The following is a 26,168-nucleotide window of genomic DNA, read 5'->3' on the forward strand; positions in this document are numbered from 1 at the left end:
ACAGAGCCCGACAGGGGGCCCAAACTCACAAACTGCAAGATTATGACCTGAGCCGGAAGGAGGATGCTTAACCGACTGAGCCACCCAGATTCCCCTTTACTAAGCACCTTTTATGCACCAGGCACTGTCTGGGCACTCAGGAGGCACTCACTGCACCAGACGGACGGTTAAGCCTTGCTGCCCCCGCCCCTCAGCCTACATTTTGGTTTACACTTACTGGGTAGCTACATAGGTGCTCTTACCTTTACTCTCAAACTGGTCTATATCAAGGGGTGACCAGCCCCTTTATTCAAGAATTCTTCCTCACTGAATCTTGTCCTCTCATTTCCTTCCTGACCTATCATCTCTCCCTCTACCGGCTCTTCCCCACAGGCTGTACAGATACGTTCATTTTCCTCTTCCAGCAGCATCAGCAGAGGGAACACTTCCTCTCCCCCGGGGGGTGTTTCCTACACAGGCACCCTGCACTTAGCGCTGCCAGTTCTCTGTCCAGGGTGGTGTGGCTTCTCCCCCAGCACACTGAAACAAGTCTTGCCAAGATCTCCATCATTTCTCAGTCCCAAATCCAGCAGACTCCTTCAGACCTCACCTCATTTGACCCTTTTATGGCACTGGGCACTGTTCTTTCTTTCTTCTTGAAACCCGCTGATCCCTTGGCTTCTAAAACTCCCCTCTTAGCTCTGCTTCTGCCTCTGGGCCTTCTCCCACTCCGAGATGTCTCTCATCACCGGGCCTGGGATGCCCAGCCTTCTCCTCTCCTTGTTCTAGCTGCTATTCTGGGCATGTTCCTCATACCACCTGTGTCTGTGGCTATGTGACCATTCCTGCAGAGCCAGTTGTCTGAAACAACGGGGATCCCTCATGCACGCAACATGTCCCACACTGAACTCATTAGCTTCCTCCAAAACCTATGGCCCTGTTTGTATCACTCCACTTACACACACACACACTCAACAGATAATGGGTAAATTATCCTCTCTTCCTCTATTTGGGTCACCAAATCTGTCCATAATAACAATAGCTAATATTAGTTGAGGGCTGAGGGCTTAGTATGTGCTCTCGAAAAGTACACGCAGCATCTCACTTAATACACATTATGACCCAAGAGGCTGGTACTATTATTATCCCCATTTCATAGATAAAGCACCTGGGATGACAGAGTAGGGTCCTAGCTGCTCTACTTACTAGCTGTGTGACCCTGGACAAGTTAATTTACCTCTCTACGCCCTAGTTCTGTAAAACAGAGATACCTTTCTTGTAAAAGTAAATGAATCAATATGCAAAGAACTGGAATAGTGTTTGGAGCTCGGGGAACATTATATAAATACTAAGCATTACTATTTTTCTATCCCAGACTGATTCCAAAGCAAGGCACTTGAACACTAAACAACACCGAATCGTCCCATTACTTCCTTTACCTGAATCATTCACTCATTCACTTAGCAAATAATTTTCACCTCTACGGTGTCTGGCAATGCTTTAGGTGCCAGGAATACAGCAGACAACAAAGTCTATGTTCTCAAGGCCAGGGAGGGAGCAAACAGACAATTAACGGCCAAGAAAAATGCCAGTAATAAGTACTTGCAGATGACTCAATTAGGGGGATGTGATAGGGAGTCCCCAAGTGATACCTTTCATTGGAGGGTCAAGGATGATCACCTCTTAAGAGGTGATATAAACTGAGATCTGAATGACAAGAAGCCAGCCACACCAATAAGTTGTAGAATATTGTCACTTGATCATGCCCACCTCTCATCTCTCATCTCTCCAGGCTCTTCCTATGAGTACCCTAATCTTGCTCTGTGCCAAACTGCTTGAAAACACCAGAGTCTTCTTATTCCACCATGTCTGGGCCCATGCTGTTCTTTTTGTCCTCCATAACCCAGTAAGTGTCCCCTTGGTCCCCATCCCAGAGTTCAAAATATGAACTTCCTCAGGGGGTCTCCATAGGTCAGAAAAGCAGGGTGCTGGGGCGCCTGGGTGGCGCAGTCGGTTAAGCGTCCGACTTCAGCCAGGTCACGATCTCGCGGTCCGTGAGTTCGAGCCCCGCGTCAGGCTCTGGGCTGATGGCTCGGAGCCTGGAGCCTGTTTCCGATTCTGTGTCTCCCTCTCTCTCTGCCCCTCCCCCGTTCATGCTCTGTCTCTCTCTGTCCCAAAAATAAATAAAAAACGTTGAAAAAAAAAATTTAAAAGAAAAGCAGGGTGCTGACCCCAGAACTGGCCCCAACCTCCTCCAAAGAAAAGCAGGGTGCTGACCCCAGAACTGGCCCCAACCTCCTCCCTAATCAGAGCCCCAGTGGCTAGCTGTGGGTTTCCTACACACTCAGTCCCAGGAGTATGCTAGTTAAGCATTGCAAAATAACTTGATTGCTCCCTAAGAATCCCCATGGGCCCTTGTTAAAATACAAAATCCTGGTCCCCAATTCAAACCTCTTTAATTAGAATCTCCAGAGGCAACTCTGGACATCAGTTCAATTGTGGAAATATCATCACAGCTGAAGGTATCCTGGTTTTGCAGAAACGTTTATTTTTATGAAAAAAATATTTTTTAGTGTTTATGTATTTGAGGGGGGAAGGGCGGAGAGAGAGAGAGAGATGGAGAGACAGAATCTGAAGCAGGATCCAGGCTCGGAGGTGTCAGCACAGAACCTGATGAGGGGCTAGAACCCATGAACCGTGAGATCATGACCTGAGCCTGAGCAGAAGTTGGAAGCTTAACCGAATGAGCCACCCAGGCAACCCTGAAGAGACATTTAGATACCAGATGCCCAGGATATATCCTAGGCAGGCTCTATACTGAAGGAAGTGCTCTGGGTCAAGTTTGGCACCAACTAAATTTGCCCGCAGTGACCTATCAGAACTGGCAAAAGCACCACCCAAAGAATCTCCTGTGCCTCTGCCATTGAGGAAACCTTTCCTTGCCTCTTGACTAACTCCTGGACCATTTGGTGAGACTGACTTCTAAGTCACATTTTAATTTATGTTTTAGTCCCAAATAACAAAAAGGGGAACTTGTGAGTGGTCAAAGGGTTGGCCTGTGGTTGGCCTCACCAAGTTCCTCTCCCCACCGCAGTTATAATGCCCGGTGGCCACCAGAAAGTTATCTCTCCGGTCTTGTTCCTCGTTGGGAGAAATACCCAGCTCATGAGGCTACTTGACACTAAATGTAATGTTTGTGCACTGTTCACAGACATAGGCGACTGTCTTTATTAACAGCTCTTAGGAGGCAGCTTCAGGCACGTGGCCTGGGAGAGAATCACCTGCAGACGGGGATTTTCTGGCTCGGGTTCATTGGCGGGCCAGGCTGAAGTGCGCCTCCTACGAGGGCGCTGTGAACCTGGTGGTCCCTTTATTTCGGAAGGTCTCGGGCTCATCAGCAGGGAAATGGGGACGAACTACTCTCTCCACGGCCGCCGGGCGGCTCAGCGTGGAGAGCGGGCTGCAGCCGCTCGTGCGGCCGCCCAAGATCTCCACGCACCCCTCCCTCCCCCGAGTAGACAGGACACCGACACGGTCAGGTACCTGAGACTACCCATATGCAGCCGCCCGCGTCTCGGGAACTAGCGGCGCCAAAAGCGTCAGTCCCACGGCGCAAGCGCCGCGAGCGCGGGCAGCGAAGAGGCTCTTCAGGAACCGCGCGCCTACCACCCAATCAGAGCCGGCCTTGCACAAAGCGAATCCCGCCCCCAGGGCGCCGCCACCGAATCCCCTCCCCCTCCCGTGCCCGCCTCGGCCCGCCCACCCCTGCCTGCGCCCCGCCTCGCGCCGTTCTTGGGTAGAGGCTCGCGATTGGTCCATAGGATGGACGCAACCTCTGGTTGGCCGAGACGGAGTCACGAGGACGCCGTCGTCGCCTTTCCAGAGGCGATTACTGGGCAGGCTCAGTCTTTCGCCTCAGTCTCGAGCTCTAGCTGGCAGCCAAGCATACGTGCTCCGGGATATTCTGTACCAGCGGCCGCCATCGCCGTCGCTTGGGTTCCTCTGGACTCGTCTGCGCCACTCGCCCGCCACACACTCCGCCGGCATACGCCGCCATCATGGTGAAGCTCGCAAAAGTAAGAAGCCTGCTTGCGCAAGCATGGACGTCGAGGCCTGCTTTCTGAGGAGGGCGCGCGCGGCGCCGCGAGGAGGAGGGCCTGCGCGCCGTCCCGGGCGCGCTCGAGGGCGCCATGCTGCGGGAAATCTCGCGCGGTTAGCGGGGAGGTCTCGCGTTTTTTGGCTAATCGGTGGCGAGGTGAAGGGCTTCGGCAGGTTCCGCGGGTGGTTGTGGTGGGGCGGAAAGACTTCGAGACTGAGTGGGGAGGGGGCGCCGGGCCTTGGGGTGGAGGGATGATGCCAAACTCCTGCGACGGGCCGAAGCGGGGCCCCGCCTCCTGACGCACGTGCCCCAGCGCGCGGCCCGCCACGTGGGCCGCCCCGCGTGTGTCCCGGCGTCTGCGGAGGGGACCTGGCCGTGAGTTGGGCAGAGGCGGGACTGCTCTAAACGGAGGGCCTGCGGCCTACGGGATGTCGGCTCCGGCCAGACGGGCGGGCACGAGGTGGGCTCCAGGAGGAGGCCCTGCCTCGTGCTTTTTATGCTGTGCTGCGCGCACATGGTGACCTGCGCGGTATCTTCACGTGGTTCCGCGGGGTCTGGAAGGGGCGGGGTTTCCACGGGAAAGAACTTAGGAAGAGCGAAGGTTGTAAGGGCTAGCGTGGTTTTTTGAAAACTTGTCTTAAAGACCCTCACCACCCCGAATTTGGATTCAGGCGAGAGTGTCGGTTGTGGTGCCAGAATTAACGAAAGGCTTTTTTAAGGTAGTTCCCCCCACGCGGTAAAGAGCTGTGGGTTGTTGGCCGTTAAAATGGGCCGGTTGTCTGTACTGTTAAAACCATTCGTGATGTTTGTAAATCACAGGAAAAATGGGGGAGCGGGGCCCAAGAGTCCTACCGCTTTACCGTTGACCTCACTACTAGTTTACCTAGTAGTTCACGTGTCAGTATTTTTATCCGGCAGTCTGAAAAGCGGATTTAAAAAAAGCAGGTGGCTTACTACGCTTAAGAATGATGGGAAAATATGAAGGGTCTGAGATGTTGGAGGTGTGATGTGCTAATTGTTTGTTTTAGGCTGGTAAAAATCAAAGTGACCCCAAGAAAATGGCTCCTCCCCCTAAGGAGGTAGAAGAAGACAGCGAAGATGAGGAAATGTCAGAAGATGAAGATGATGATAGCAGTGGAGAAGAGGTAATTCTATATAGCTTCATGCCGAGTTGTGTTAAACTGCCAAGCAGAGAGTTAAAACAGGTGGTATCAGGTGTCTGAAAATACTGGCAAAAATAAGATTATATTCATTCATCCGTGGTCTGCGGAGATTGTTTCCCAAGCTCTTCATTGGCATGTTGAGATACAGGGTAAGTATTTGGATGAATTTGACAGAAAAGATTTAGAGTCTCCTTTTCCTGTGCTCTTTGTAGGGCTTGGTGCCATATGTCCTATTAAATCGTGACATTTTTCTAGTTTTAGTATGTTAGGCCAACACACTAGATGAATAAACAGCCTGGACTGTTAAGTGTCTAGTAAGTGGCATTGCTGAGCATTGTTTTCAGGTCTCGGTTAGCCTTACCAGATCCTTTCCTAGCCTCCAAGGAGGATTGATTATGAGCTGTGTGATACTAGTTACTGTTAACCTCTTGGTGTGGGTTGACGGTGGCCACCTCTCTGTATTAACTGATAACATGCCTGGCTACTGTTTGCTCACGGTAAAGACCACCAATCCCTATATTTTTGCCTAGATTTGTTGAGGATTTGATAAAGGTTTTACTGTTAATTCATTACCTGATGAAACTAGGAGCAAAAAGTGGCTTTGAGTGTAAAATTAAGGTAGACGAATGGAAGTTTTTATCAAGCTTAAGATGCTCACTCTTTATTAATTTTGCAAGGGTTGACTGTCCAGTCTATTTGTTACTCATTTTATTTTCTAGTTCTAAGAATGAGCTTTTTATACCAGCACCCACTGTAAGAATCCTAAATGATTAAGTAGTACTTAACAAGTAGAGCTTTCTGTGTGCGAGACTTCTAATAGATATGCCAACTCATAATCTCTCTAACAGTATGAGAGGTTGATGTTATTATCCTTTACGGATGAGGAAAAAAAGTTGAGGCTTAAAAGTTATTTTAAGCTTTTCCTAAGGCTGCTAAAGTGGCAGGTAGGATCCAAACTGTTGTCAGAGTCCATATTAAGCTGTGCCACTTTAAATGCAGTTAGAATGTATGAAGTACAGGAATTCAGAGGTATTTTAACTGTTCAGAGCAGTTTTTTATGCTTCCGTATTGTATTTTATCTGAAGAAGAAGGCTGTGACTTCAGGCACATGGGAGGACCCGATGTCATGGCCCTGTAGTTTAACACACTAACATACATCCAATGTGTGTGGTCTTGAGCCAGAACCAGTGTGAGAATTTAGTACTTGCTCAGGGGACCAAGGCACTCTTTGGGATTGGAAACAGATTTATGTTTGGTTTTATTTATTCTTCAGGTTATCATTCCTCAGAAAAAAGGCAAGAAGGCTGCCGCAACTCCAGCAAAGAAGGTGATGGTTTCCCCAACAAAAAAGGTTGCAGTCGCCACACCGGCCAAGAAAGCAGTTGTCACCCCCGGCAAAAAGGCAGCAGCCACACCAGCCAAAAAAACCGTCGCGCCAGCCAAAGCAATAGCAACACCTGGCAAGAAGGGAGCCACCCCGGGCAAGGCATTGGTAGCCCCTCCTGGTAAGAAAGGAGCAGCCACCCCAGCCAAGGGAGCAAAGAATGGGAAGAATGCCAAGAAGGAAGACAGTGATGAGGAAGATGACGAGGACAGTGAAGAGGACGACGAGGAAGAGGAGGATGAAGAGGAGGATGAATTCGAGCCGGCAGTGATGAAAGCCGCCGCTGCTGCCCCTGCCTCAGATGATGAGGACGACGACGAGGAGGAGGAAGAGGACGAGGACGAGGAAGAGGATGAGGATGAGGATGACGATGGTAAGGAGTTCTTTTGTTTCCGGACTAGTTTGTGGACGGCGCATTAGAGGTGAGGTTTTGGCAGTAACGCTACACATTCCAGGACGGTCTGGGAGTTAGATGAAAATCCTCCCAGGGATTTTCCGGGGTGTCTGTGGTACAGAAGTCTTAAGCCACCCAAAATGATTGCCTGCCCCTGAGAAAATGTTTAAAATGGCCTATTTTGTGAGTATTTTTCGTAAGGTGGGATTTGCTCCCAACAGATCTGTTTACTCCTTTCTGTAACCGCTGAGCATGGTGGCGTTGGTAGGATTGCATTTCTTTTCCTTTAGATTTTCCAAGAACTAAAGTTGGTTTGGGGAGAATTCTCTTGAGTTTTTGAGTAAGTTGCATCTCTTTCAGACTCTGAAGAAGAAGCTATGGAGACCACACCAGCCAAAGGAAAGAAAATCCCTGCAAAAGCCGTTCCTGTGAAGGCCAAGAGTGCAGCTGAAGATGAAGATGAGGAGGAGGATGATGAGGATGAAGAGGAGGAGGAGGAGGATGAGGAAGAGGAGGATGATGATGAGGAAGAAGAGGAGGAGGAGGAGGAGGAGGAAGAAGAAGAAGGTAATCAAGTTAGATTCTGAAGTACGGTGATAAAAATTATAGAGGTTACTTGGGAAGAAAAGGCACTTCAATATGTGTGACTACTCACTGGTAACAGTGTTGAAAATCTTGTGTACAGAGCCTATTAAAGAAGTACCTGGAAAGCGAAAGAAGGAAATGGCCAAACAGAAAGCGGCTCCTGAAGCCAAGAAACAGAAAGTAGAAGGTAACTTGCAGAATGGGGGGTAGGGGAAGGGTGTGGCACCTGATCGCACAAGTGATGAACAGCAGAGGGACTTAATACTGAAGCCTGATGTGATATTGTGATGTCTGATGTGCTCTGTGTAGAAATTTCACACTGGAAATTTAAGTTCATGCCATACTTTATAAATAGACTAATTTGAATTCCTGTTTTGTACAGGTACAGAACCAACTACATCATTCAATCTTTTTGTTGGAAACCTGAATTTCAGCAAATCTGCTCCTGAATTAAAAACGGGCATTAGTGATATTTTTGCTAAAAATGATCTTGCTGTTGTGGATGTCAGAATTGGTGTGTCTAGGTGAGTATGGAGGAATTCTGCACATTACTCCTGGATTTGCAAGTTTCCAAATATTAGACATGAATGAGTTAAGTTACTAGATTATCAAAATGTAAAATCCCAAATTGAAGTTCCTAAAATCTCCCTTACGTTTTGTTACAGCGTTAATTTTTAGTAAGTTACAAGATTTGAATTTTAGGTTTCTAGAAAGATCTGAAACTACTGGATTTGAAGAGATGTAATGGTTCTAACTTCCATTTATTTTGAGAGAGAGCACAAGTGGGGGAGGGGCAGCAAGAGAGGGAGAGAGAGAATCCCAAGCAGGCTCCAAGCTGCCAGCACAGAGCCCAGTGTGGGGTTCGAGCACAGGAAACTGTGAGATCATGGCCTGAGCCGAAACCAAGAGTCAGACGCTTGACCAACTGAGCCACCCAGGAGCCCCTAAACCGGGTTCTTTTGATTGCTGTTAGTATCAGTTGTTAGGAGCAGTATGGCTAATGCAGACCTCAAAGGTGAACTTGCATCAGTTCCCTGATACCTTGCTCTATAGCAGCAGTTTAATAGAGCCTTGACTCCTGTTAAGACCATAGGTTTTTCTTTGCTTAATTCTTGTTTGCATCATCACATCGTCACATTTTGCCTGCCTGGAAGGGATTGTGTAGTCATGTTTTCATGGGGTTTTTTTTCCCCCATTCGTAATTTTGCATTTTTCATCTTACTGTCTTAAAGGAAGTTTGGCTATGTGGATTTTGAATCTGCTGAAGATCTGGAAAAAGCTTTGGAACTCACTGGTTTAAAAGTCTTTGGCAATGAAATTAAACTAGAAAAACCAAAGGGAAAAGACAGTAAGAAAGGTATGTAAGACTGGGTAATTGTGATGACTGACCTCTAACTTCTTAATGGTTATACATCTAGTTGGGAGCTAGTTGGCCAGGGTAAATAGCTTAACTTTTATTGGTTTCCTTATAATGTGAGGGTTTAAATGAGTTCAAGTGATAAATGTACTGTTTGCCGGTTTTCTAAATTCCCGAGCAAGAATAGACTTCTTTAAAAAAGAATTGGTTAATAGAGAGAGGTCTTTCCTCAATAGAACTAGATTAGATCCTAACTACTCTTTTTGTATTCTTTATCTTTTCTCTCTGTTTGTCACATTTCAAAATGTATGATCATAATCTTTTTTAATTCAAAAAGCATTTAGCACCTGTTTTAGTTTGAGCACTGCTCTGAGTATCCAACACGCAATTTGATTTCACTGGTGACAGCAGCTTGTGTTTTTGCCATTTGCTGCATCTCTATACTTACGTGCCGTGTATAAGTGTGTGTACGTATATGTACATGCCTTGTATATCGTAGGATCTCAAATTATTTGTTGAACAGAACTTTTCCATTAGTTCTTCAGGGAGGGGAGGGTATGTCTTTCAAGCAATACGCTTCATTTGTTTGGTTTTTTTTTAAATCTAGATCGAGACGCAAGAACACTTTTGGCTAAAAATCTGCCTTACAAAGTTACTCAGGATGAATTAAAAGAAGTATTTGAAGATGCTGTGGAAATCAGATTAGTCAGCAAGGATGGAAAGAGTAAAGGGTATGTTTTGTGTGTAAGGAATGTCGACTTCTATTAAAATTAATGTACTTTTCTGATTTTATAAAAGAAATTTTGATCTCACTTTCCTAGGTGTGTGATTGGTGCAAACTAATCTTTAACCAGTGCCTTAACTTTCTACCTGTGCAGTGGGAAAACATACTTTAGGGTCATTGTAAAAGACTTCAAATATATACCAAGTATTGTGAAATGTACTTAGCTTTGTAAGTAATAGCAGTTGTGCAGTGAGATGGGGTTACCATGAACAAGTTTTCTAGGTGTGCTTGGCAACCTTCTGTAGTGGACAAGTGAAACATGGCAGAAAACCAGAACATTTCAGTTCTTTAAGAACATTTTTATTGTACTCATTTGAAACAAGGTTCTGTTGGTGAGATTAGAACATTTGTGTTAACATGGTTTTTGTTTTTTTTGTTTTTTTTTTAATTTTTTTTTTTTTTAACGTTTATTTATTTTTGAGACAGAGACAGAGCATCAACGGGGGAGGGTCAGGGAGAGGGAGACACAGAATTCGAAACAGGGTCCAGGCTCTGAGCTGTCAGCACAGAGCCCGACGCGGGGCTCGAACTCACGGACCATGAGATCATGACCTGAGCCGAAGTCGGCCACTTAACTGACTGAGCCACCCAGGCGCCCCTACATGGTTTTGTTTTTTTTTTTTTTTTTTTAAATCAGTGTTTTTTAAGTTCTTAATGTCTTTCTATTTTTTTTCTACTGTTGCAGGATTGCTTATATTGAATTTAAGACAGAAGCTGATGCAGAAAAAACCTTGGAAGAAAAGCAGGGAACGGAGATAGATGGGCGATCTATTTCCCTGTACTATACTGGAGAGAAGGGTCAAAATCAAGACTACAGAGGTGGAAAGAATAGCACTTGGAGTGGTAAGAATTTACAGAATTCCAGGATTGATGGAGGGACATCTTTGCATTTTTACTGCTGTTTTTTTTTTTTTAAGTTCACTAGTAAATTAGATATAGCTCTAGATCGGTCAAGTTCTGTACCTCTATGATAGTAATTCAGTGTCTTGAGTGAGGTGTATGAAGTCGTTTTGCATTGGAACATAGATCTCCCTGTGTGTTTGACCCTTTAAAGGACTTCGATGATATGCGTCTTTAAATTAGAATATTTGTTCTAGGAACATATAAACAAATAGCTTTTACATATTTAGGTAATAGGAATATAATAGTGCATGGTAAGTACTCAGTATGAGTAACAAGTGGAAGTCCACCTGCATGTCCATTGACGTGTTAATTCTTTCCAGTCATAGAAGTTCTCGAATAAGGTATAGCTGTGACTGAACTTAGGAACTATTGTTTCAGAGTCTTCATTTGGCTTTTTTTTTCCTTTGTAGGTGAATCAAAAACTCTGGTTTTAAGCAATCTCTCCTACAATGCAACGGAAGAAACTCTTCAAGAAGTATTTGAGAAGGCGACTTTTATTAAAGTGCCCCAGAACCAAAATGGCAAATCTAAAGGGTAAAATAATTAGTATGGTCAGGATATTAATTATGGGCTTTAAGAGGCTGAATCATTTTAGCTCACAAATTGGGTATAAAGAGCATCATTTAAGTATCTCTTTGGTGGCATTAGATGTCTGCAGCCCAGCAACTATGTGCTTGGTAACTAACTCTAAGTATTGATTATTATTCTCAGGTATGCATTTATAGAATTTGCTTCATTTGAAGATGCTAAAGAAGCTTTAAATTCCTGTAATAAAAGGGAAATTGAGGGCAGAGCAATCAGGCTGGAGTTGCAAGGACCCAGGGGATCACCTAATGCAAGAAGCCGTGAGTTAACGTTTGACATGGTGTTACGTTGAGGGTCGGCACTCGGTGCTATGCTGCGTCAATGTTTGTGTTTCCTGTTGCTGCTGAGTAAAAGATACTGGATATGATGATTGATTATCTGAGAACATAACTGATGAAATCCCAAGAAAATTCCTCTAGATAGTCAAGTTCTGATCCAGTGAGGTCTTCTAGCAGCACATTCGCCCACAGTTACTGCCCTATGTGGTGATTGCAACAGCTGCCCGCTTGTTTAGGGATTGCTGTCTTTGCATTGCTTCTCCTTTTTCCCATAAAGGATCTGAGACAGGACCTCAGCTGCTCTGGTGATCGGTACAAACTTGAGATGATTGATCTATGCCTTTTGCTTTAATTGAGCACTAGTTTGCTAAGTTGCTTTTATGTGCCTTTTTTCCAGAGATTTTTAAGTGAAAGGCTAGCTTCTGCTAAGCCGGGTATTCTTGGCCAGTAGTCCCATACTGGACGTTATTAAAAGCTACCATCTGGTTATTGTGGCTTTAGGTAAAATGTGCGATTTTTCTTCCATAGAGCCGTCCAAAACCTTGTTTGTCAAAGGTCTGTCTGAGGATACCACAGAAGAAACATTAAAGGAATCGTTCGACGGCTCTGTTCGGGCAAGGATAGTCACTGACCGGGAGACTGGGTCCTCCAAAGGGTAAGATGAAAGGAAATACTTGTCCACGTAGCGGAGACCTCCTTTGTAGTATACCTTCTCACTGAGCTCCTTTCTGTCGATTGGTGGCAGTTTATGGATTCGCACGAGAAGAAGAGACAATTCACAGTTAGCATTATTTTGCCCTCTGTCTTCACAGAGGTATATTCTGATCTGTGAGACATTTCTGGGGGTCGATAAAATGAGTTCCAGCCTTCCACAAGGAAGCCTTTCACTCTGTCACTTGGGTCTTTCCTCCACTGAGCAAATCTACTTCCTGTGGAATCACTGTCCCAACATGTGAGGTTAATCTTGGCACTTGGCAGTATGTGTTCTTTCTATAACGAGTAATCTCATTTGGCATTTCAGGTTTGGTTTTGTAGACTTCAACAGTGAGGAAGATGCCAAAGCCGCCAAGGAGGCCATGGAAGATGGTGAAATTGATGGAAACAAAGTTACTTTGGACTGGGCCAAACCGAAGGGTGAAGGTGGCTTTGGAGGTCGCGGTGGAGGCAGAGGTGGCTTTGGAGGCCGAGGTGGTGGCAGAGGAGGCCGAGGTGGATTTGGTGGCAGAGGCCGGGGAGGCTTTGGAGGTAAGGAGGCTGGGGCTTCCTCGATGTGTGCACTGGACACTGACACGTGTCCTTCACGATGTGTCCAGAGCCCAGGGCAGGGTTCCTGCATCAACCTCCAGGTTGTCACTGATCACTGTGGGGAGGGGAGGACTCCTGGCTGCTTTGTACTCATTCTTCAATGTCTTGGCTTCCTATAGGGCGAGGAGGCTTCCGAGGAGGCAGAGGAGGAGGGGGAGACCACAAGCCACAAGGAAAGAAGACGAAGTTTGAATAGTTTCTTCTATCCCTCTGTCTTTACCCTCTTCTGTTTGAAAGAAAAGGACTCTGGGGTTTTTACTCTGTTACCTGATCAATGACAGAGCCTTCTGAGGACATTCCAAGACAGTATACAGTCCTGTGGTCTACTTGGAAGTTGGTATAGATAACATTTCAAGGGAGATACCCTGTTGGTTTTGACTGGATATTCATATAAACTTTTTAAAGAGATGAGTGATAGAGCTAATCCTTATCTGTAAGTTTTGAATTTATATTGTTTCTTCCCATGTACAAAACCATTTTTTTCCTACGAATAGTTTTGTTTTTGTTTTTTTGCGTTGGGGGGGTGTAAAGGAAAGCAGAATGTTTTATCATGATTTTTGCTTCAGCAACTTTGGGACAAATTAAAAGTCCTAAACTCTGGTGCCAGACTTGTACTTCCTAGAGTGTCTCCTGGAATACCACTGCAGGTGGAGCGTGGCAGAGCCGGCTCTGTGGCTCCAGATCACCCCACCCCACCCCTGCCATGGAAATGCTTGTTACATTGGGTTCAAGTATCCTGGCTACAAGTTTTGGTGAGATGGTTGGTAAAGTGACTTGAAAGACTTGTTGGAAATCTGCTGTGGCTTATCCTGTTTGTTGCAGGCCTGAGGATCAGGTGTTCTGAAGAAGTACTCTGGAGAGGGGCTAGGAGCACATTGGTCAGGCCTCCTGAAACCTGCAGCTGAGAGCATGGATTCTGGAATTGGCGATAATTCAATAGAATTTGTGCTAGATGAATGGAACGGTGGGGGCTTGGGGATTATGGTGAGCCTGGGGAAGAAAACCAAGTCCAGTTGGTGGGCCCTTGTGTTTTGTAGATCTTCCAACAACTCTGGTTCAACCAACCAAGTAAGGGCTTTGGTATTACACGATACTCAGTATTCACTAATTTACTCCTTATTCCCTCTAGCACTACTAATAATCAAGGGCCCCAAGGTCTGTGCCAGCAGATTAACAGGATTACTGAATGATGCCTTAGATGCGGAGCAGAGATGTTAAAACAGCCATCCAAAAAGCCCATGGACTCTAACCACCTGTTTTAGACTAGTCAAAGTGCCAAATCAAAATGTAGGTGGGTGTCTGGCTGGTAGAGCATGTGACTTTTTAGTTTCAACCCTTAACTTTGAGAGTGCAAGAACCCCAAGCAGGCTCTGAGCTGTCAGCGCAGAGCCTGACCTGGGACTTGATCCCACAAACCGTGAGATCATGACCTGAACTGAAATTGAGTGGGATGCTCAACTGAGAGAGCCACCCAGGTGCCCCATTAAAAACCATTAAAAAAAAAAAAAATCTTGATTTGGCTCAGGTCACGATCTCTGGGGTTTGTGGGATTGCCTGCTTGGGGTTCTCAGTCCTCTCTGTCCCCTGCTTGTGCTTGCTCTCAAACATTTAAAAAAACAACTCTTTCGCATTTTAGCAAAATAAAATCTTTATTTTTGAGAGCAGGGGAGGGGCAGAGGAGGACAGGACGGAAGTGGCCTCTGTGGACCGCTTGTGACGCGTAACCAATGGAGTCACCTAGGTGTCTCTTACAATACATTTTTAATGTGAGTGTACAAAGAAAAGGGGCTCCAGGGTGGTTCAGTTAAGTATTCGACTTCTGCTCCGGTCATGATCACAGGGTTCATGAGTTCAAGCCCCACGTCAGGCTCTGCTGACAGCTCAGAGCCTGGAGCTCTCTTTCTGCCCCTCCCTTGCTCATGTTCTCTCTTAAAAATAAACATCAAAAAAGTGTTTTTGTAAGTAAATGTTCGTTTTAGGCCTGGTTGAGTTTCACTGTGGGTTAAGGAAATCTCAGCTGTATGCATATTTTTTGCAGCTTAAGCTAGTCTTGTGGATATGGGGGATAGCTATGATGGCCTGCTTTGAGGGTGAGCGCACCAGTGGAAGCTTGTTGCTGCTATGAAGGTCAAGCCAGCAAGCAGATGTTCTTGGATAAACTTAAAAAAAAAGCTTGGCAGCCTGTGTTTCTCTGGATTCAAAAGTTGCTGTTCACTCAGTGGAATTCAGACTGCCTAATGTCAAAATTTGCATCCGGGCAAAACAGTGTCCCAAAACTGGGCTAGCAAGGCCTGTGAAGTTGGTGTTTGCGTCTCCTGAAACCTAGCAAAGGAGGATTCTAGGGCTGTCGTGACCCTACAGCCTTCTCTCGTGTAGGTGCTTGCCCTGGTTGGCTACTCTACCTGGCAGGCCTAGAGGTTTAAATAAACCTGAAAAGTTATTTGGCCATTAGGAACAGAGACCAGGGTTGCTATGAGTCCAGGCCCAGCACAGCCAGTGCTTAAGTACCTGTTAACTAAATAGGACTTCACAGCCCTAGAGGTGTGGGCTGTCTGTGGGTTCCCTTGCTGAAGGGAGGGGAAACGTATTCCACCATTAGAATTGCTCTTGGGGTGTCTGGCTGGTGCAGTCAGTTAAGCATCTGACTTTGGCTCAGGTCATGATCTGGTTTGTGAGTTCAAGCCCCAAATCGGGCTCTGCTGTCAGTCCTGAGCCCACTTCGGATCTTCTGTTCCCCTCTCTGCCCCTCCTTTCCTGTCTCAAAAATAAACATAAAAATCTAGAATCACTGTACACATCTACTTTAATAAGCGAATGCTGCTGATGGTGTGCCTTCCCTCAGGCACTTCCCTCAGCCCCTCCATACGCCTGATGTGGGTGGAAAAGTAAGGTTCGTTCTCCCTTTCTGCTCTTCGGTTCCTCACCATTAAATCGAGGACAGTCCAGTCCTGTTATTACTGGTTGTTCCATGGGTGGTGTGCTGACTTGTGTGGAATGGAGAGGAGGTTGGAGGATAGTCCGTCACCCTGGAAGGCGAAGGAGGAGCATTAATGCTTACCTTTAGGGACTAGAATCCTGCAAACGTCTTAATTCTTACCTCCCATACACCGGTCTGGTCTCCAGGTTGGTGGGCTGGGTGAAGGTTTTGCAGCCATTTTAGAAAAGTAGCTCCCGTTGGCAAATGGTTGTCGCCACTTCTGTCATTCTTCCAGCAGGTGGCGGCACATCCACAAGGATGTGGAAACCTAAGGCTGTGTTTTCAGGGCAATGTGTTTTTTTTCTTGTACTTTTTTTTTTCTTCGGTTTCATTTTATATTAGAGACTCTGAAGCACATTCCAGGCTCCGAGCTGTCAATGCAGAGCCTGAAGTGGGGCTCGAACTCACCAGCAGTGAGATCATGACCTGAGCCAAAGTCGATGGAGCCTCCCAGGTGCCCTGTGGTGGTGGTGTTTTTTGTTTTTGTTTTTTGTTTTTTAATGTTTATTTAACACATTAAAGAGAGCGCACAAGCGAGGGAAGGGCAGAGAGAAAAAAATCCCAAGCAGGCTCTGTGCTGTGCTGTCTGTGCCCACAAACTGGAAGATCATGACCTGAGCCGACATCAAGAGTTGGACACTTAACTGAGCCACCTAGGTGCTCCCAGGCCAATGTGTCTTTAACTTCAAATTTACACTTGGATTAAGTGATGGGGCTTGGGAGTCTGCAAGAAGTCCACTCAGCACACTAAGAGATGCTGTGGAATGCACAGAGAACTCAATTTCATGGAATGGTTGGCCTGTGCCCTTTCCCAGAGGTATCCCATTTTTGTATGCTTGGTTCACTGTCTCTTTGTATCTCAATCTGTTTCCCCTCAGCCTAAAAAAGTGCCAAAAGTTTTCTCGTCAGAATTGTCCCCTGACCCTACCTCCCCACCCAGCTGTTGCCACTTGCCTTCATTGCCAAACTTTGAGAAGGACCACACTCCTGCGTCCCACTCCTTGTCCCTAGCATTGTGACTTATGTCCCCTTGCTTCCTTGCAGCATTTGACAGATGAGCCCTCCTTCCTGCCTGAAACTCCCTTCCCCGCCCTTAGAAAACCTGGGCAGACAGTAGAGTGGTGTGCGCTGTGACCCTCTGTGACCCTTGGCTGAGGTGGAGAGGGGAAGAGCAAGCAGCCCTCGGCTTAGAGCCTTTCAACAGGCTCATTCTCTCCAATTTCTAGATAGGAGCCAGTGACTATCCCCCGCAGATCAGGTAACCCAGCGACGCCGGGAAAAGGCCTGGAGAGTTCCTCTACTGCTGGGCCCTCCGCGTGGAAACATGAAAAGCACACATGTATCCCTGCCAACCTCTGAGTAGAGGGGCTTGGTGTCATTGTTCTGTCCCGTGGGCCTAGGACAGTGCCTGACATGCAGTAGGTACTCAGTAAGTGATAAACGAAGGAACCCCGGAGAAAGTCCTTCCCCCAAATGCAGGGAAAGCTGTGATAGCAGGAGAGAACCTAGGCCAGGAGTTCTTAACATTTGCATGTAGGGGGTCCTGGTAAAGACTGAACCTCTCAGAATAACGTTCTCAAGATTATTTGCTTTAAAAGAAAGGATTACAAGGGAAACCAATTATATTGAAGTAAATTTATTATTTATGCACAACTTTTGTGATAGAATTATATGTGTTCACTAATGCATTATTAGATAAGATGTATTTGCATTTAAAATACAGTTAAGTTAGGGTTTGGTTCTGGTAATGATGGAGTGTCTGAAAACAGACCGTTCTGTTAACAATTATAAACTGTACAAAATATAAATCAGCTTTTAAAGTCGTTGGACAGATAATACCAGATAGAAACTGAAGCAGATGTCTATCACCCTTAGAAGACAAGGGTACTGAGTGAGATCCATGTTTAACCAGTTTTCTCCTGTTGGGTACCCATGAGTTAGCATGGATCCCCAGACACAGAGTTTAATCAGAAAGGGGGCCTGTCTTATTGCGCTGAGGAGTCCGTTTGGAGTTTAAGTCTGGAAATTTTCCTGAAAATAAAAGAGACACTGAGCCATAAGACCTGCACACTTAACTGCCTTCAAATTCTCAGCCAAGTCCTACATTGTGTATGCACAGGGCAAGATTCTAACGAGCCCAGGGGAAAACAACTGGAAAGTTAACAGAGCTGGCTATAGATGCCAGCAGCTGCCGAGTGCCGGGGAGGCAGAGTTTGGAGTTCAAATTCTGCCCAGTTAGATAGAGGCTTTTAATAAGCACTTCAAGCTTTTCTCTGAGACTTAGAAAGACCACATTTCAGAAGTAACAGCCACATCCCACACCTAAGGACTGAGCCTAGGATGCGGGGCAAAACGCAAAACCAAAATAGGCTCACCCTAACAAAGCCTCAAGCCTGAAACTGAGCCCCTCCTCATGCTCAAGATGACGTGTTGGGAATTTAATTGCCTACAAAACTCAACAGTGTTCAGAGAAGGATAATAGAAATCAGACTGTCTACAGTGCATCATCCACAATGTCCAGGAAGCAAAAAATTGCTAGGGGCACCTGGCTGGCTCAGTCTGTAGGGCATGTGACTCTTCATCTTGGAGTCATGAGGTTGAGCCCCACCTTGGGCATAGAGCTGACTTTTAAAAAAAAATTACTACAGGGGCGCCTGGGTGGCTCGGTCAGTTAAGCGTCCGACTTCAGCCCGGGTCATGATCTCAGCTCATGAGTTCGAGCCCCGCGTTGGGCTCTGTGCTGATGGCTCCGAGTCTGAAGCCTGCTTCGGATTCTGTGTCTCCCTCTCTCTCTCTGCCCCTCACCCACTCTCTGTCTCTCTCTCTCTCTCTCTCAAACATTAAAAAAAAAATTAAAAATTACTAGACATGCAATGAAGTATGGAAATGTAGTCCGCAATCATAAAGTCGATAAACACATAACTCACATATTGAAATATGAAGGCAAGGACTTCAATCATAAATATGTTAAACAATTTGCAGAAGAGGAGTATATATAATAAAGAAATGGAGGTGTTTCTGGAGAGCTATGAAAACTCTAAGAAGGGAACCAAATGGAAAGCCTAGAACCGAAAAACAAAATATCTCAAAAAATTCACTAGAAGGGCTTAACAGCAGAAGAAAGGATCAGTTAACCAGAGGACAGTTCAATAGAAATTATTGACAGAGTTTGGCACACGCTATCCCAAAATACAGCAGCAGCTTGGCATATTGAGTATTTCAAGCGGAAGGAATGTGAGAGCAGATTCCGGAAGGACTCTGTGACCTTCCCTGAGGCGGGTCATAGGCCCTTCAGTGAAAGGAGCACCCTTATCTCTGAAGACAGGGACACCAAGAGGAGATGAAGGAATGGGATTTGCCCCCGTTGCATGAACTCAGGTCATACCTTCTCTTTCTTTGGTCCTGTCACATGTTCCCACGACCCTCCACTCTTTCTTTTTTTTTATTTTTTGAGAGAGAATGAGCAGGGGAGGGGCAGACAGAGAGGGACAGAGAGAATTCCAAGCAGGCTCTGCCCTGTCAGCACAGAGCCCGATGTGGGGCTCGAACCCACGAACCGTGAGATCATGACCCCAGCAGAAAGCAAGAGTCGGATACCAGGCGTGCCCACAGCTCTCCACTCTTTGTCAAACTTAACAACAGTTAGGCTTCACTGCTTAGGTCTTCATTTCCTTGTGAAGGCTCCCATGGCACGTAAAACTTACATTAAAGAAATCTGTGTGATTTTTCTCTTGTTAACTTATCTGTTGTTACAGGGGCTCCAAGCCCAGAACTTCCCCTACACTATCCAAACTGAAGCTCAAAGAGAAAAAAGATTGGGGAAAAAACTGAAGAGAGCCTCAGTGACCACATCAAATTGCCTCATGTACGTGTAATTGAGTCCACGGAGGACAGGAGAGAATGAATGGAGCTGAAAAATATCTCTTTGAAAAATAATGATTGGAATTTTCTAAATTTGATGAGAAACAACCCCCAGAGCCAAGAAGAAAGCCACACCTCTGCACATCATAACCGAATTGTTCAAAAACAAAGACTAAAACAGCCACTCAATAAAGACCTATTACCTGCAAAGGAACACGGGTAAGAATAATGGCTACATTCTTATCAGAAAAATATAAGACAGTGGATGATATCTTTAAAAACTTTTTTTTAAGTTTATTTATTTTGAGAGAGAGAGAGAGAGAGAGAGAGCACAAACATGGGAGGGACAGAGAGAAGGAGAGAGAGAATCCCAAGCAGGCTCTGCACCATCAGCACAGAGCCGGATGCAGGGCTTGAACTCACGAATGGTGAGATCATGACCTGAGCTGAAGTTGGACACTTAACCAACTAAGCCACCCAGGCGCCCCTGTGCAATTTTTACTTTTAAAACTGAGCATCAGCTTTCCAGGGACACAAAATACAAATTTTAAATAAACACTCCACAATGGAGCAGGTCAATTCCGGATAAAATCCTACAGGTTCTGCTGATTGTCTCACCAAGAGGCAGGGCTCAAGTCATTATTAGGAGAAAATTTTATTTCTAAAGTGTCATTTTACATGCAGAGATGTCTATTAAACATCACGATCATACCAGGGAGGAGGTGGGGGGCGGGGGGGGGGGGGGAGATGGGTTAAATAAGTGATGGGGATTAAAAAGTGCACTTGTGACGGCCACTGGCTGTTGTACGTGCATTTTGAATCACTAAATTCTACACCTGAAACTAATTTGATACTGTATGTGAACTAACAAATTTAAAGTCAAAACCTGTAAAAGTAAAACACATCACAATTAAACGTGCCAAAGGAGAAGCCAAATGTCAAAATGCCTCCTTTAATCCACCCAAACATCTCAAATCCACCCTTTGCTGACCTTTCATAACCCCATTTTTTAAAGTTTAAAAAAACTTTCATGTTTATTTTATTTATTTTGAGGGGGCGGGAGGGGCACAGAGGGAGAGAGAGAATCCCAAGCGGGCTCCGTGCTGTCGGTGCAGGGCCCAATGCGGGGCTCAATCTCACGAGCTGTGAGATCGTGACCTGGGCTGAAATCGAGTCACACGCTCTTAACTAACCGAGCCACCAGGGTGCCCCTAAAAAATTTTTTTCTTACACAAGAGAAGGTGGACTGATACACGTTGGTAAATGCCAACCGTCTATAAGCACATGGAGACGCAGTGTAATCTCTTAGCTCACAGACGGAGATAGGAGGGGAAAAGCTAGACTTCTATGCCCTTCTACACAGGGGCCTAGTGCCCTTCAGCGGCCAGTGAATTAAGGGAGCAGAAGGTGGTTTGGTTTTGTTCCCGGCTCCCCGGTGGTGTTGATTCCATAAAGTTTTTGTTGAGACAGGAAGGGATGAAAATGAATTTGGAACAGAAAGGAGTAGAGATCTTTCCCCCCAATGTATTCTGCTCAAGGTTTTTTCCTCCCCAGATAGTTGAGAGCCCTTGCTGGTGTAAAAGAGAGAAACGGGACCTCAAAAAACAGGGCGACAGAGCACAAGAGGAGAGGGGGGGAAAAAAAGGCTGCAACTTGCTCCCAGGAACTGGAGGCGATTTAGGAAGGAAGGCTGGAATCCATCCCTGTTCCATGAGTCGCTTCTCCCTCCTCGTCCCTCCCCTTCCTCCCGCTCAACATCATCTTCATCCTCACTTTGTCAATATCTTCCATTCCTCCTCCTCCGCCATCATCTTCTCCTTCCTCTTCTTCATCATCCATGTCGGGAGCCAAGGAGCGCTGCCATGGATTTGCCCCATGTCATCTCTGATTGCCCCGCCCCACTCACCCGCGCCTGCGCAGACTGGTCAGTAAACCAGAGGAGGACACCCTCTGGCTGCCACGCTCTCTCCTCCTGCTGGCTTGACTCTGAGTCTGACTTGAACGTTTTGCCAAATCCTTTCCAGATTTCCACTTGACTTCCGTGAGCCCTGGGGGTGGATCAACACTCCGATGAACTTCTTTGGAAAGCACTTTGTTTCCGAAGTGAGGTTTTCACCAAGATAAAAATCTATTCTGTCACCTGATTTAATACCTTGAAGTTCTGTCGCTTCCACTCTTGGCGAACAATGCTCACATCTTCATCCTCCTCCCTAAGCGGTGCAGACACTTGAGGATGGCTGACGAATGTCGTTCCCCCCAGATGTGGAGTTTGGGCCACCAGCTCCGACCCCTCCTGAAAAAATGGTTGGCGGGGTTTGTTACGTTTCTGTTGTCTTTGCACAGTCTCCTTACTGGCTTGGCCATTAAGTCTGACTATTGCATTTTGTACTTCATCCATATGTTCAGTTGCTTCTTGCTGTTCTTTTTCTGAGGGCTCGTGCGCCCCCTTGTGGTTAGCGTCGGGCGCCCTTTCATGGATTTTGGTCCAAGGTGCTGCTCAGGGTCTCGCGTGCGGACCGGAAGAGAAGGGCAGGCAGAGGGGGGCCCACTCGGCTCTCCAGTCCGCGCACCACCCCGCTCTCGGGCGCCGCCCTGGCGGCCGCTACTCGCCGCTCCCTCCCTCGCCACGCGCGCAGCTGCGGCCCCGGCGGGAGCCTCCTCCCATGCATCTTCCTCACCGCCAAAATAACTGCAGCAAAAGTTGAGAAGACATTGCGAGAACTGAAATAACTAGGGAACTGGAGAGATATACCCCGTTTGTGGATGAGAAGACACAATACTGTTAAGACGTCATCCTCTCCAAATTTATTTATAGATTCAATCCAATCATCATAGTCTCGGCAACGTTTTTAGTGGACGTTGACAAGATGACTTAAAAGCTTATATGGAAATGCAAAGGACTAGAATAGCTAAAATGGCCTTGAAAAATAAAAGAAACAAAGCTGGAGGACTCACACTAAATGAATTCAAGATTTATTAGAAAGCTGCAGAAACCAAGGCAGTGCCTTACTGTTGTGAGGATAAATATATCAATGAAATAGAGAAGGTATTCTGGAAGTAATTCCTCATATATTGATTTGATTGATTTTTTTAAATGGCATTAAGGCATTCAATGGGGGGAAAAGACAGTCTTCTCAACAAATAGTGTTTAGAAAACTAGGTTATTTATATTTAAAAAAAATGAACCTCAACTTTTACTCCACCCTATATATAAAAATTAATGCACGGTGGATCACAGACCTGAATACAAAACATAGAACTACAAAACTTCTAGAAGAAAACAAAGGAGAATATCTTTATGGCTTAGGGTAGGGAATGATTTCTTAGGATACAAAAGGCATTAACTATAAATGGGGAAAAATGTTAAATGGGACTTCATCAAAATTAAAATGTCTGCTCATCGGGGGGCGCCTGGGTGGCTCAGTCGGTTAAGCGTCCGACTTCGCTCAGGTCATGATCTCACGGTCCCTGAGTTAGAGCCCCACGGCGGGCTCTGTGCTGACAGCCCAGAGCCTGGAGCCTGCTTCGGATTCTGTGTCTCCCTCTCTGTCTGACCCTCCCCCATTCATGCTCTGTCTCTCTGTGTCTCAAAAATAAATAAACATTAAAAAAAAATTAAAATGTCTGCTCATCGGAAGGCACTTTTTGTTTGTTTTGTGTTTTATTTATTTATTTTTTAAAGATTTTCTTTTTTTTTTTTTAATTTTTTTTAACGTTTATTTATTTTTGAGACAGAGAGAGACAGAGCATGAATGGGGGAGGGTCAGAGAGAGGGAGACACAGAATCTGAAACAGGCTCCAGGCTCCGAGCTGTCAGCACAGAGCCGGACGCGGGGCTCGAACTCATGGACCGCGAGATCGTGACCTGAGCCGAAGTCGGCCGCTTAACCGACTGAGCCACCCAGGCGCCCCTATTTATTTTTAAGATTTTATTTTTTAAAGCAATCTCTACACCCATCGTGGGATTCTAACTCACAACCCAGAGATCAAGAGTCGCACGCTCCACTGACTGAGTCAGCCAGGTGCCCCTCATCAGGAGACACTGTTAAGAAAATGAAAAGACAACCATAAGTTGGGAGAAAATATTCACAAATGAATTCCCGATAAAGGATTTGTACCCATAAACTATAAAGGATTACAAGTCCTCAAGAAAAAGATAACCTAATAAAAAGACTAGTCTTAAACAGACACTTTATAAAAGAAGACATCTGAATTTGCAAAAAAAAAAAAAAAAAAAGCACATGAAAAAGTGCTCAACATCATTAGCCATCAGAGAAATACAAATCAAAACCACAAAGAGATACCACTGTCTACCCACCAGCATGGCTAAAGTTAAGACTACTGGCAGGGCAAATGTTGTCAAGGCTATAGAGCCAAATCTCTTACCCATTGCCAGTAAAATGTCAAATGGTACGGCCATTTTGGAAAGTGGCCGTTTATTATAAAATTCAACATACAGCTACACCGACAGTTTATAATACTGTAAAGTTAAACATATACCTACGCTATGACTCCAGTTCTGTTTCTAAGTATTTACTCAGGAGAAATTAAAATGTGTCCACACACACAAAAATTGTATGAAAATGTTTGTAACAGCTTTCTTTTTTTCTGGTATAAGTCCAGAAAATCTTGATTTGGATAGATATATATCTAAGCGTCCAAGGCTTGCTTCACTAGGTGAAGACAGGGTTTTCTCAAAGAATAGTAACATTCTGGGGTGCCTGGGTGGCTCAGTCGGTTAAGCCCCTGACTTCAGCTCAGGTCCTGATCTCATAGTTCATGGGTTTGAGCCCTACATCGGGCTCTGTGCCGACAGCTCAGAGCCTGAAGCCTGCTTGGGATTCTGTTCTCTCTCTCTCTGCCCCTCTCCTGCTCACTCTGTCTCTCTGTCTCTCTCTGTCTCTCTCAAAAATAAATATTTAAAGACATTAAAAAATAAAAAAGAACTTGTTCTTTAAAAGCCAGTGAGAAGCCCTCTATAAACTGTTTTCCCATTTCCTCGTAAACTTTTTCAAATGCAGTGATGGAGGGACCTGCTTCCGACAGAGTTGATGACTTTGATGAATGTTGACAACACATCTCGCAGAGATATTGGGCAAGTCTCTACTGCCTGTGCCGGTCTGCGTAAAAAGCATCCAGCGATGACGACGTGCAGAGCTCTCTTTATCACTCGAGTTTGCAAAATAAGCTTTGCGGGAGGTCCATCTGGCCAGAGAATGAAGCGTTTCTTTCCAGGCACAACCGATTTGGCAAAAAACGTGTTTAGCGCTTCCAAAACGTCGACAGCCTTTGTAGTTTGCACGGGGCGACTCACAAAGTAAGAAAGCCGGCAGCGCGTCCCTCGTGACCAAAAGCAAGGAGATGCCCCCTCGCTGAGAGGGGTCTGCGGTTTCGTCCATTTGCCTGCTGGAGGGGAAAGCGAGGCTGTTTCCTCAACGACCTGCTTCCACTGGTAAAAGAAAGGTCATCTATTCTAGAACATATCACACCGTTCGACAAGGAACTGCTTCCACTGCTGTCCTCTGATCCAACCCAAAAAGTAGCTCGTTAATTTCCTCGCGCATGCCCTTGCCTTCCACACGTCTCTCGAACAGTGTGGGAGATTTGTCTTTGGCTGAGCAGTTTCAGAGCCCGCGGCAGTAAAAGCTTATTGTGAGCCCATCCAGTGTCGGGAGTGTTCCAAATTTCCCGAATTGAGCTCTCCTTAAACAAAACCCCCTGCATCTTTAAATGCATTTTTTTTGGGAGGGCCAGACGTGCCATGCCCTTTCAGTGTCGCCGGTTTTATTCTCCCATTCATTCGCGAGATTTTTCCAGCACAAGAACACTGGCTCTTGTGTTCTGTCATGTTCGTTATTAAACGTGAAGCGGGATAATACGTAGCTTTTATCATAGTCCTCTGTCTTCAGTATTGCAGCTACAGCGTGGTTTCGTCCAGTGACTGTGATGGCCTTTTGATGTCTCAACCTGGCTAGGCTACAGCCCCCAGTTCTGGAGTCAGAACTAGCCTAGGTGTTGCCAGGAAGGTGTTTGGCGAGGTGATGAAAGTTTATAGGCAATTGATGTTAAGAGAGATTATCCTACATAATCTAAGGGGGCCTAATTCAAACAGTTGAAAGGCTTTAAAGAGCAGGGTGGAAGATTCCCGAAAGAAGAAATTCTGCCTGTGTAGTTCAACTCTTGTGGGCGTGGAGTTCTAGCCAGCCCTTCCTGACGGGTTGCCCTTGTGGATTCTGGGCTTGCCAGCGCCCTCTGGCAGCCCCCACAGTCGTGAGAGGCAGTTCCTTGTAATACATTTCAGTATATACAGCTGACCTTCATTATTCTTAGATTTCATATTTGCAAGTTCAACTACTGATTACAATTTAGTATATCCATGGGGCGCCTGGGTGGCTCAGTCGGTTAAAGCATCCGACTTTGGCTCCGGTCATGATCTCATGGTTCGCGGGTTCGGGCCCCGGGTCGGGCTCTGTGCTGACAGCTCAGAGCCTGGAGCCTGCTTCAGATTCTGTGT

General features: G+C 45.9%; 1 protein-coding gene, 3 non-coding genes and 1 pseudogene across 5 annotated transcripts; 4 read left to right on the forward strand and 1 right to left on the reverse strand.

Moving 5' to 3' along the window:
- Nucleotides 1-3,869: 3,869 nt before the first annotated feature.
- On the forward strand, nucleotides 3,870-13,424 carry NCL (nucleolin). Of its 2 annotated transcripts, none has more exons than XM_058701567.1 (14): nucleotides 3,870-4,055; nucleotides 5,107-5,223; nucleotides 6,515-6,998; nucleotides 7,380-7,594; nucleotides 7,707-7,791; nucleotides 7,987-8,128; nucleotides 8,837-8,961; nucleotides 9,569-9,692; nucleotides 10,431-10,588; nucleotides 11,059-11,182; nucleotides 11,360-11,493; nucleotides 12,040-12,166; nucleotides 12,533-12,756; nucleotides 12,936-13,424. In XM_058701567.1, the coding sequence occupies exons 1-14, from the start codon at nucleotides 4,038-4,040 to the stop codon at nucleotides 13,010-13,012; spliced, it is 2,154 nt and encodes a 717-aa protein (XP_058557550.1). In that variant the 5' UTR covers nucleotides 3,870-4,037; the 3' UTR covers nucleotides 13,013-13,424. The 2 variants fall into 2 exon arrangements, with proteins under 2 accessions (XP_058557550.1, XP_058557560.1); XM_058701577.1 differs by having other exon boundaries at nucleotides 7,380-7,586; nucleotides 7,705-7,791.
- On the forward strand, nucleotides 7,836-7,904 carry LOC131505881 (small nucleolar RNA SNORD82). Its single transcript, XR_009258634.1, has one exon. It is a non-coding gene; the product is annotated as a small nucleolar RNA SNORD82 (small nucleolar RNA).
- On the forward strand, nucleotides 11,592-11,672 carry LOC131505889 (small nucleolar RNA SNORD20). Its single transcript, XR_009258642.1, has one exon. It is a non-coding gene; the product is annotated as a small nucleolar RNA SNORD20 (small nucleolar RNA).
- On the forward strand, nucleotides 12,219-12,350 carry LOC131505869 (small nucleolar RNA SNORA75). The gene has a single exon (XR_009258624.1). It is a non-coding gene; the product is annotated as a small nucleolar RNA SNORA75 (small nucleolar RNA).
- Nucleotides 13,425-21,331: 7,907 nt separating the features above from the next.
- LOC131505696 (protein SET-like) lies at nucleotides 21,332-24,044 on the reverse strand (annotated as a pseudogene).
- Between the last annotated feature and the right edge of the window lie 2,124 nt (nucleotides 24,045-26,168).

Source organism: Neofelis nebulosa, chromosome 2 (genome assembly GCF_028018385.1).
Source record: "Neofelis nebulosa isolate mNeoNeb1 chromosome 2, mNeoNeb1.pri, whole genome shotgun sequence".
In the NCBI taxonomy this organism is placed as follows: domain Eukaryota; kingdom Metazoa; phylum Chordata; class Mammalia; order Carnivora; family Felidae; genus Neofelis; species Neofelis nebulosa.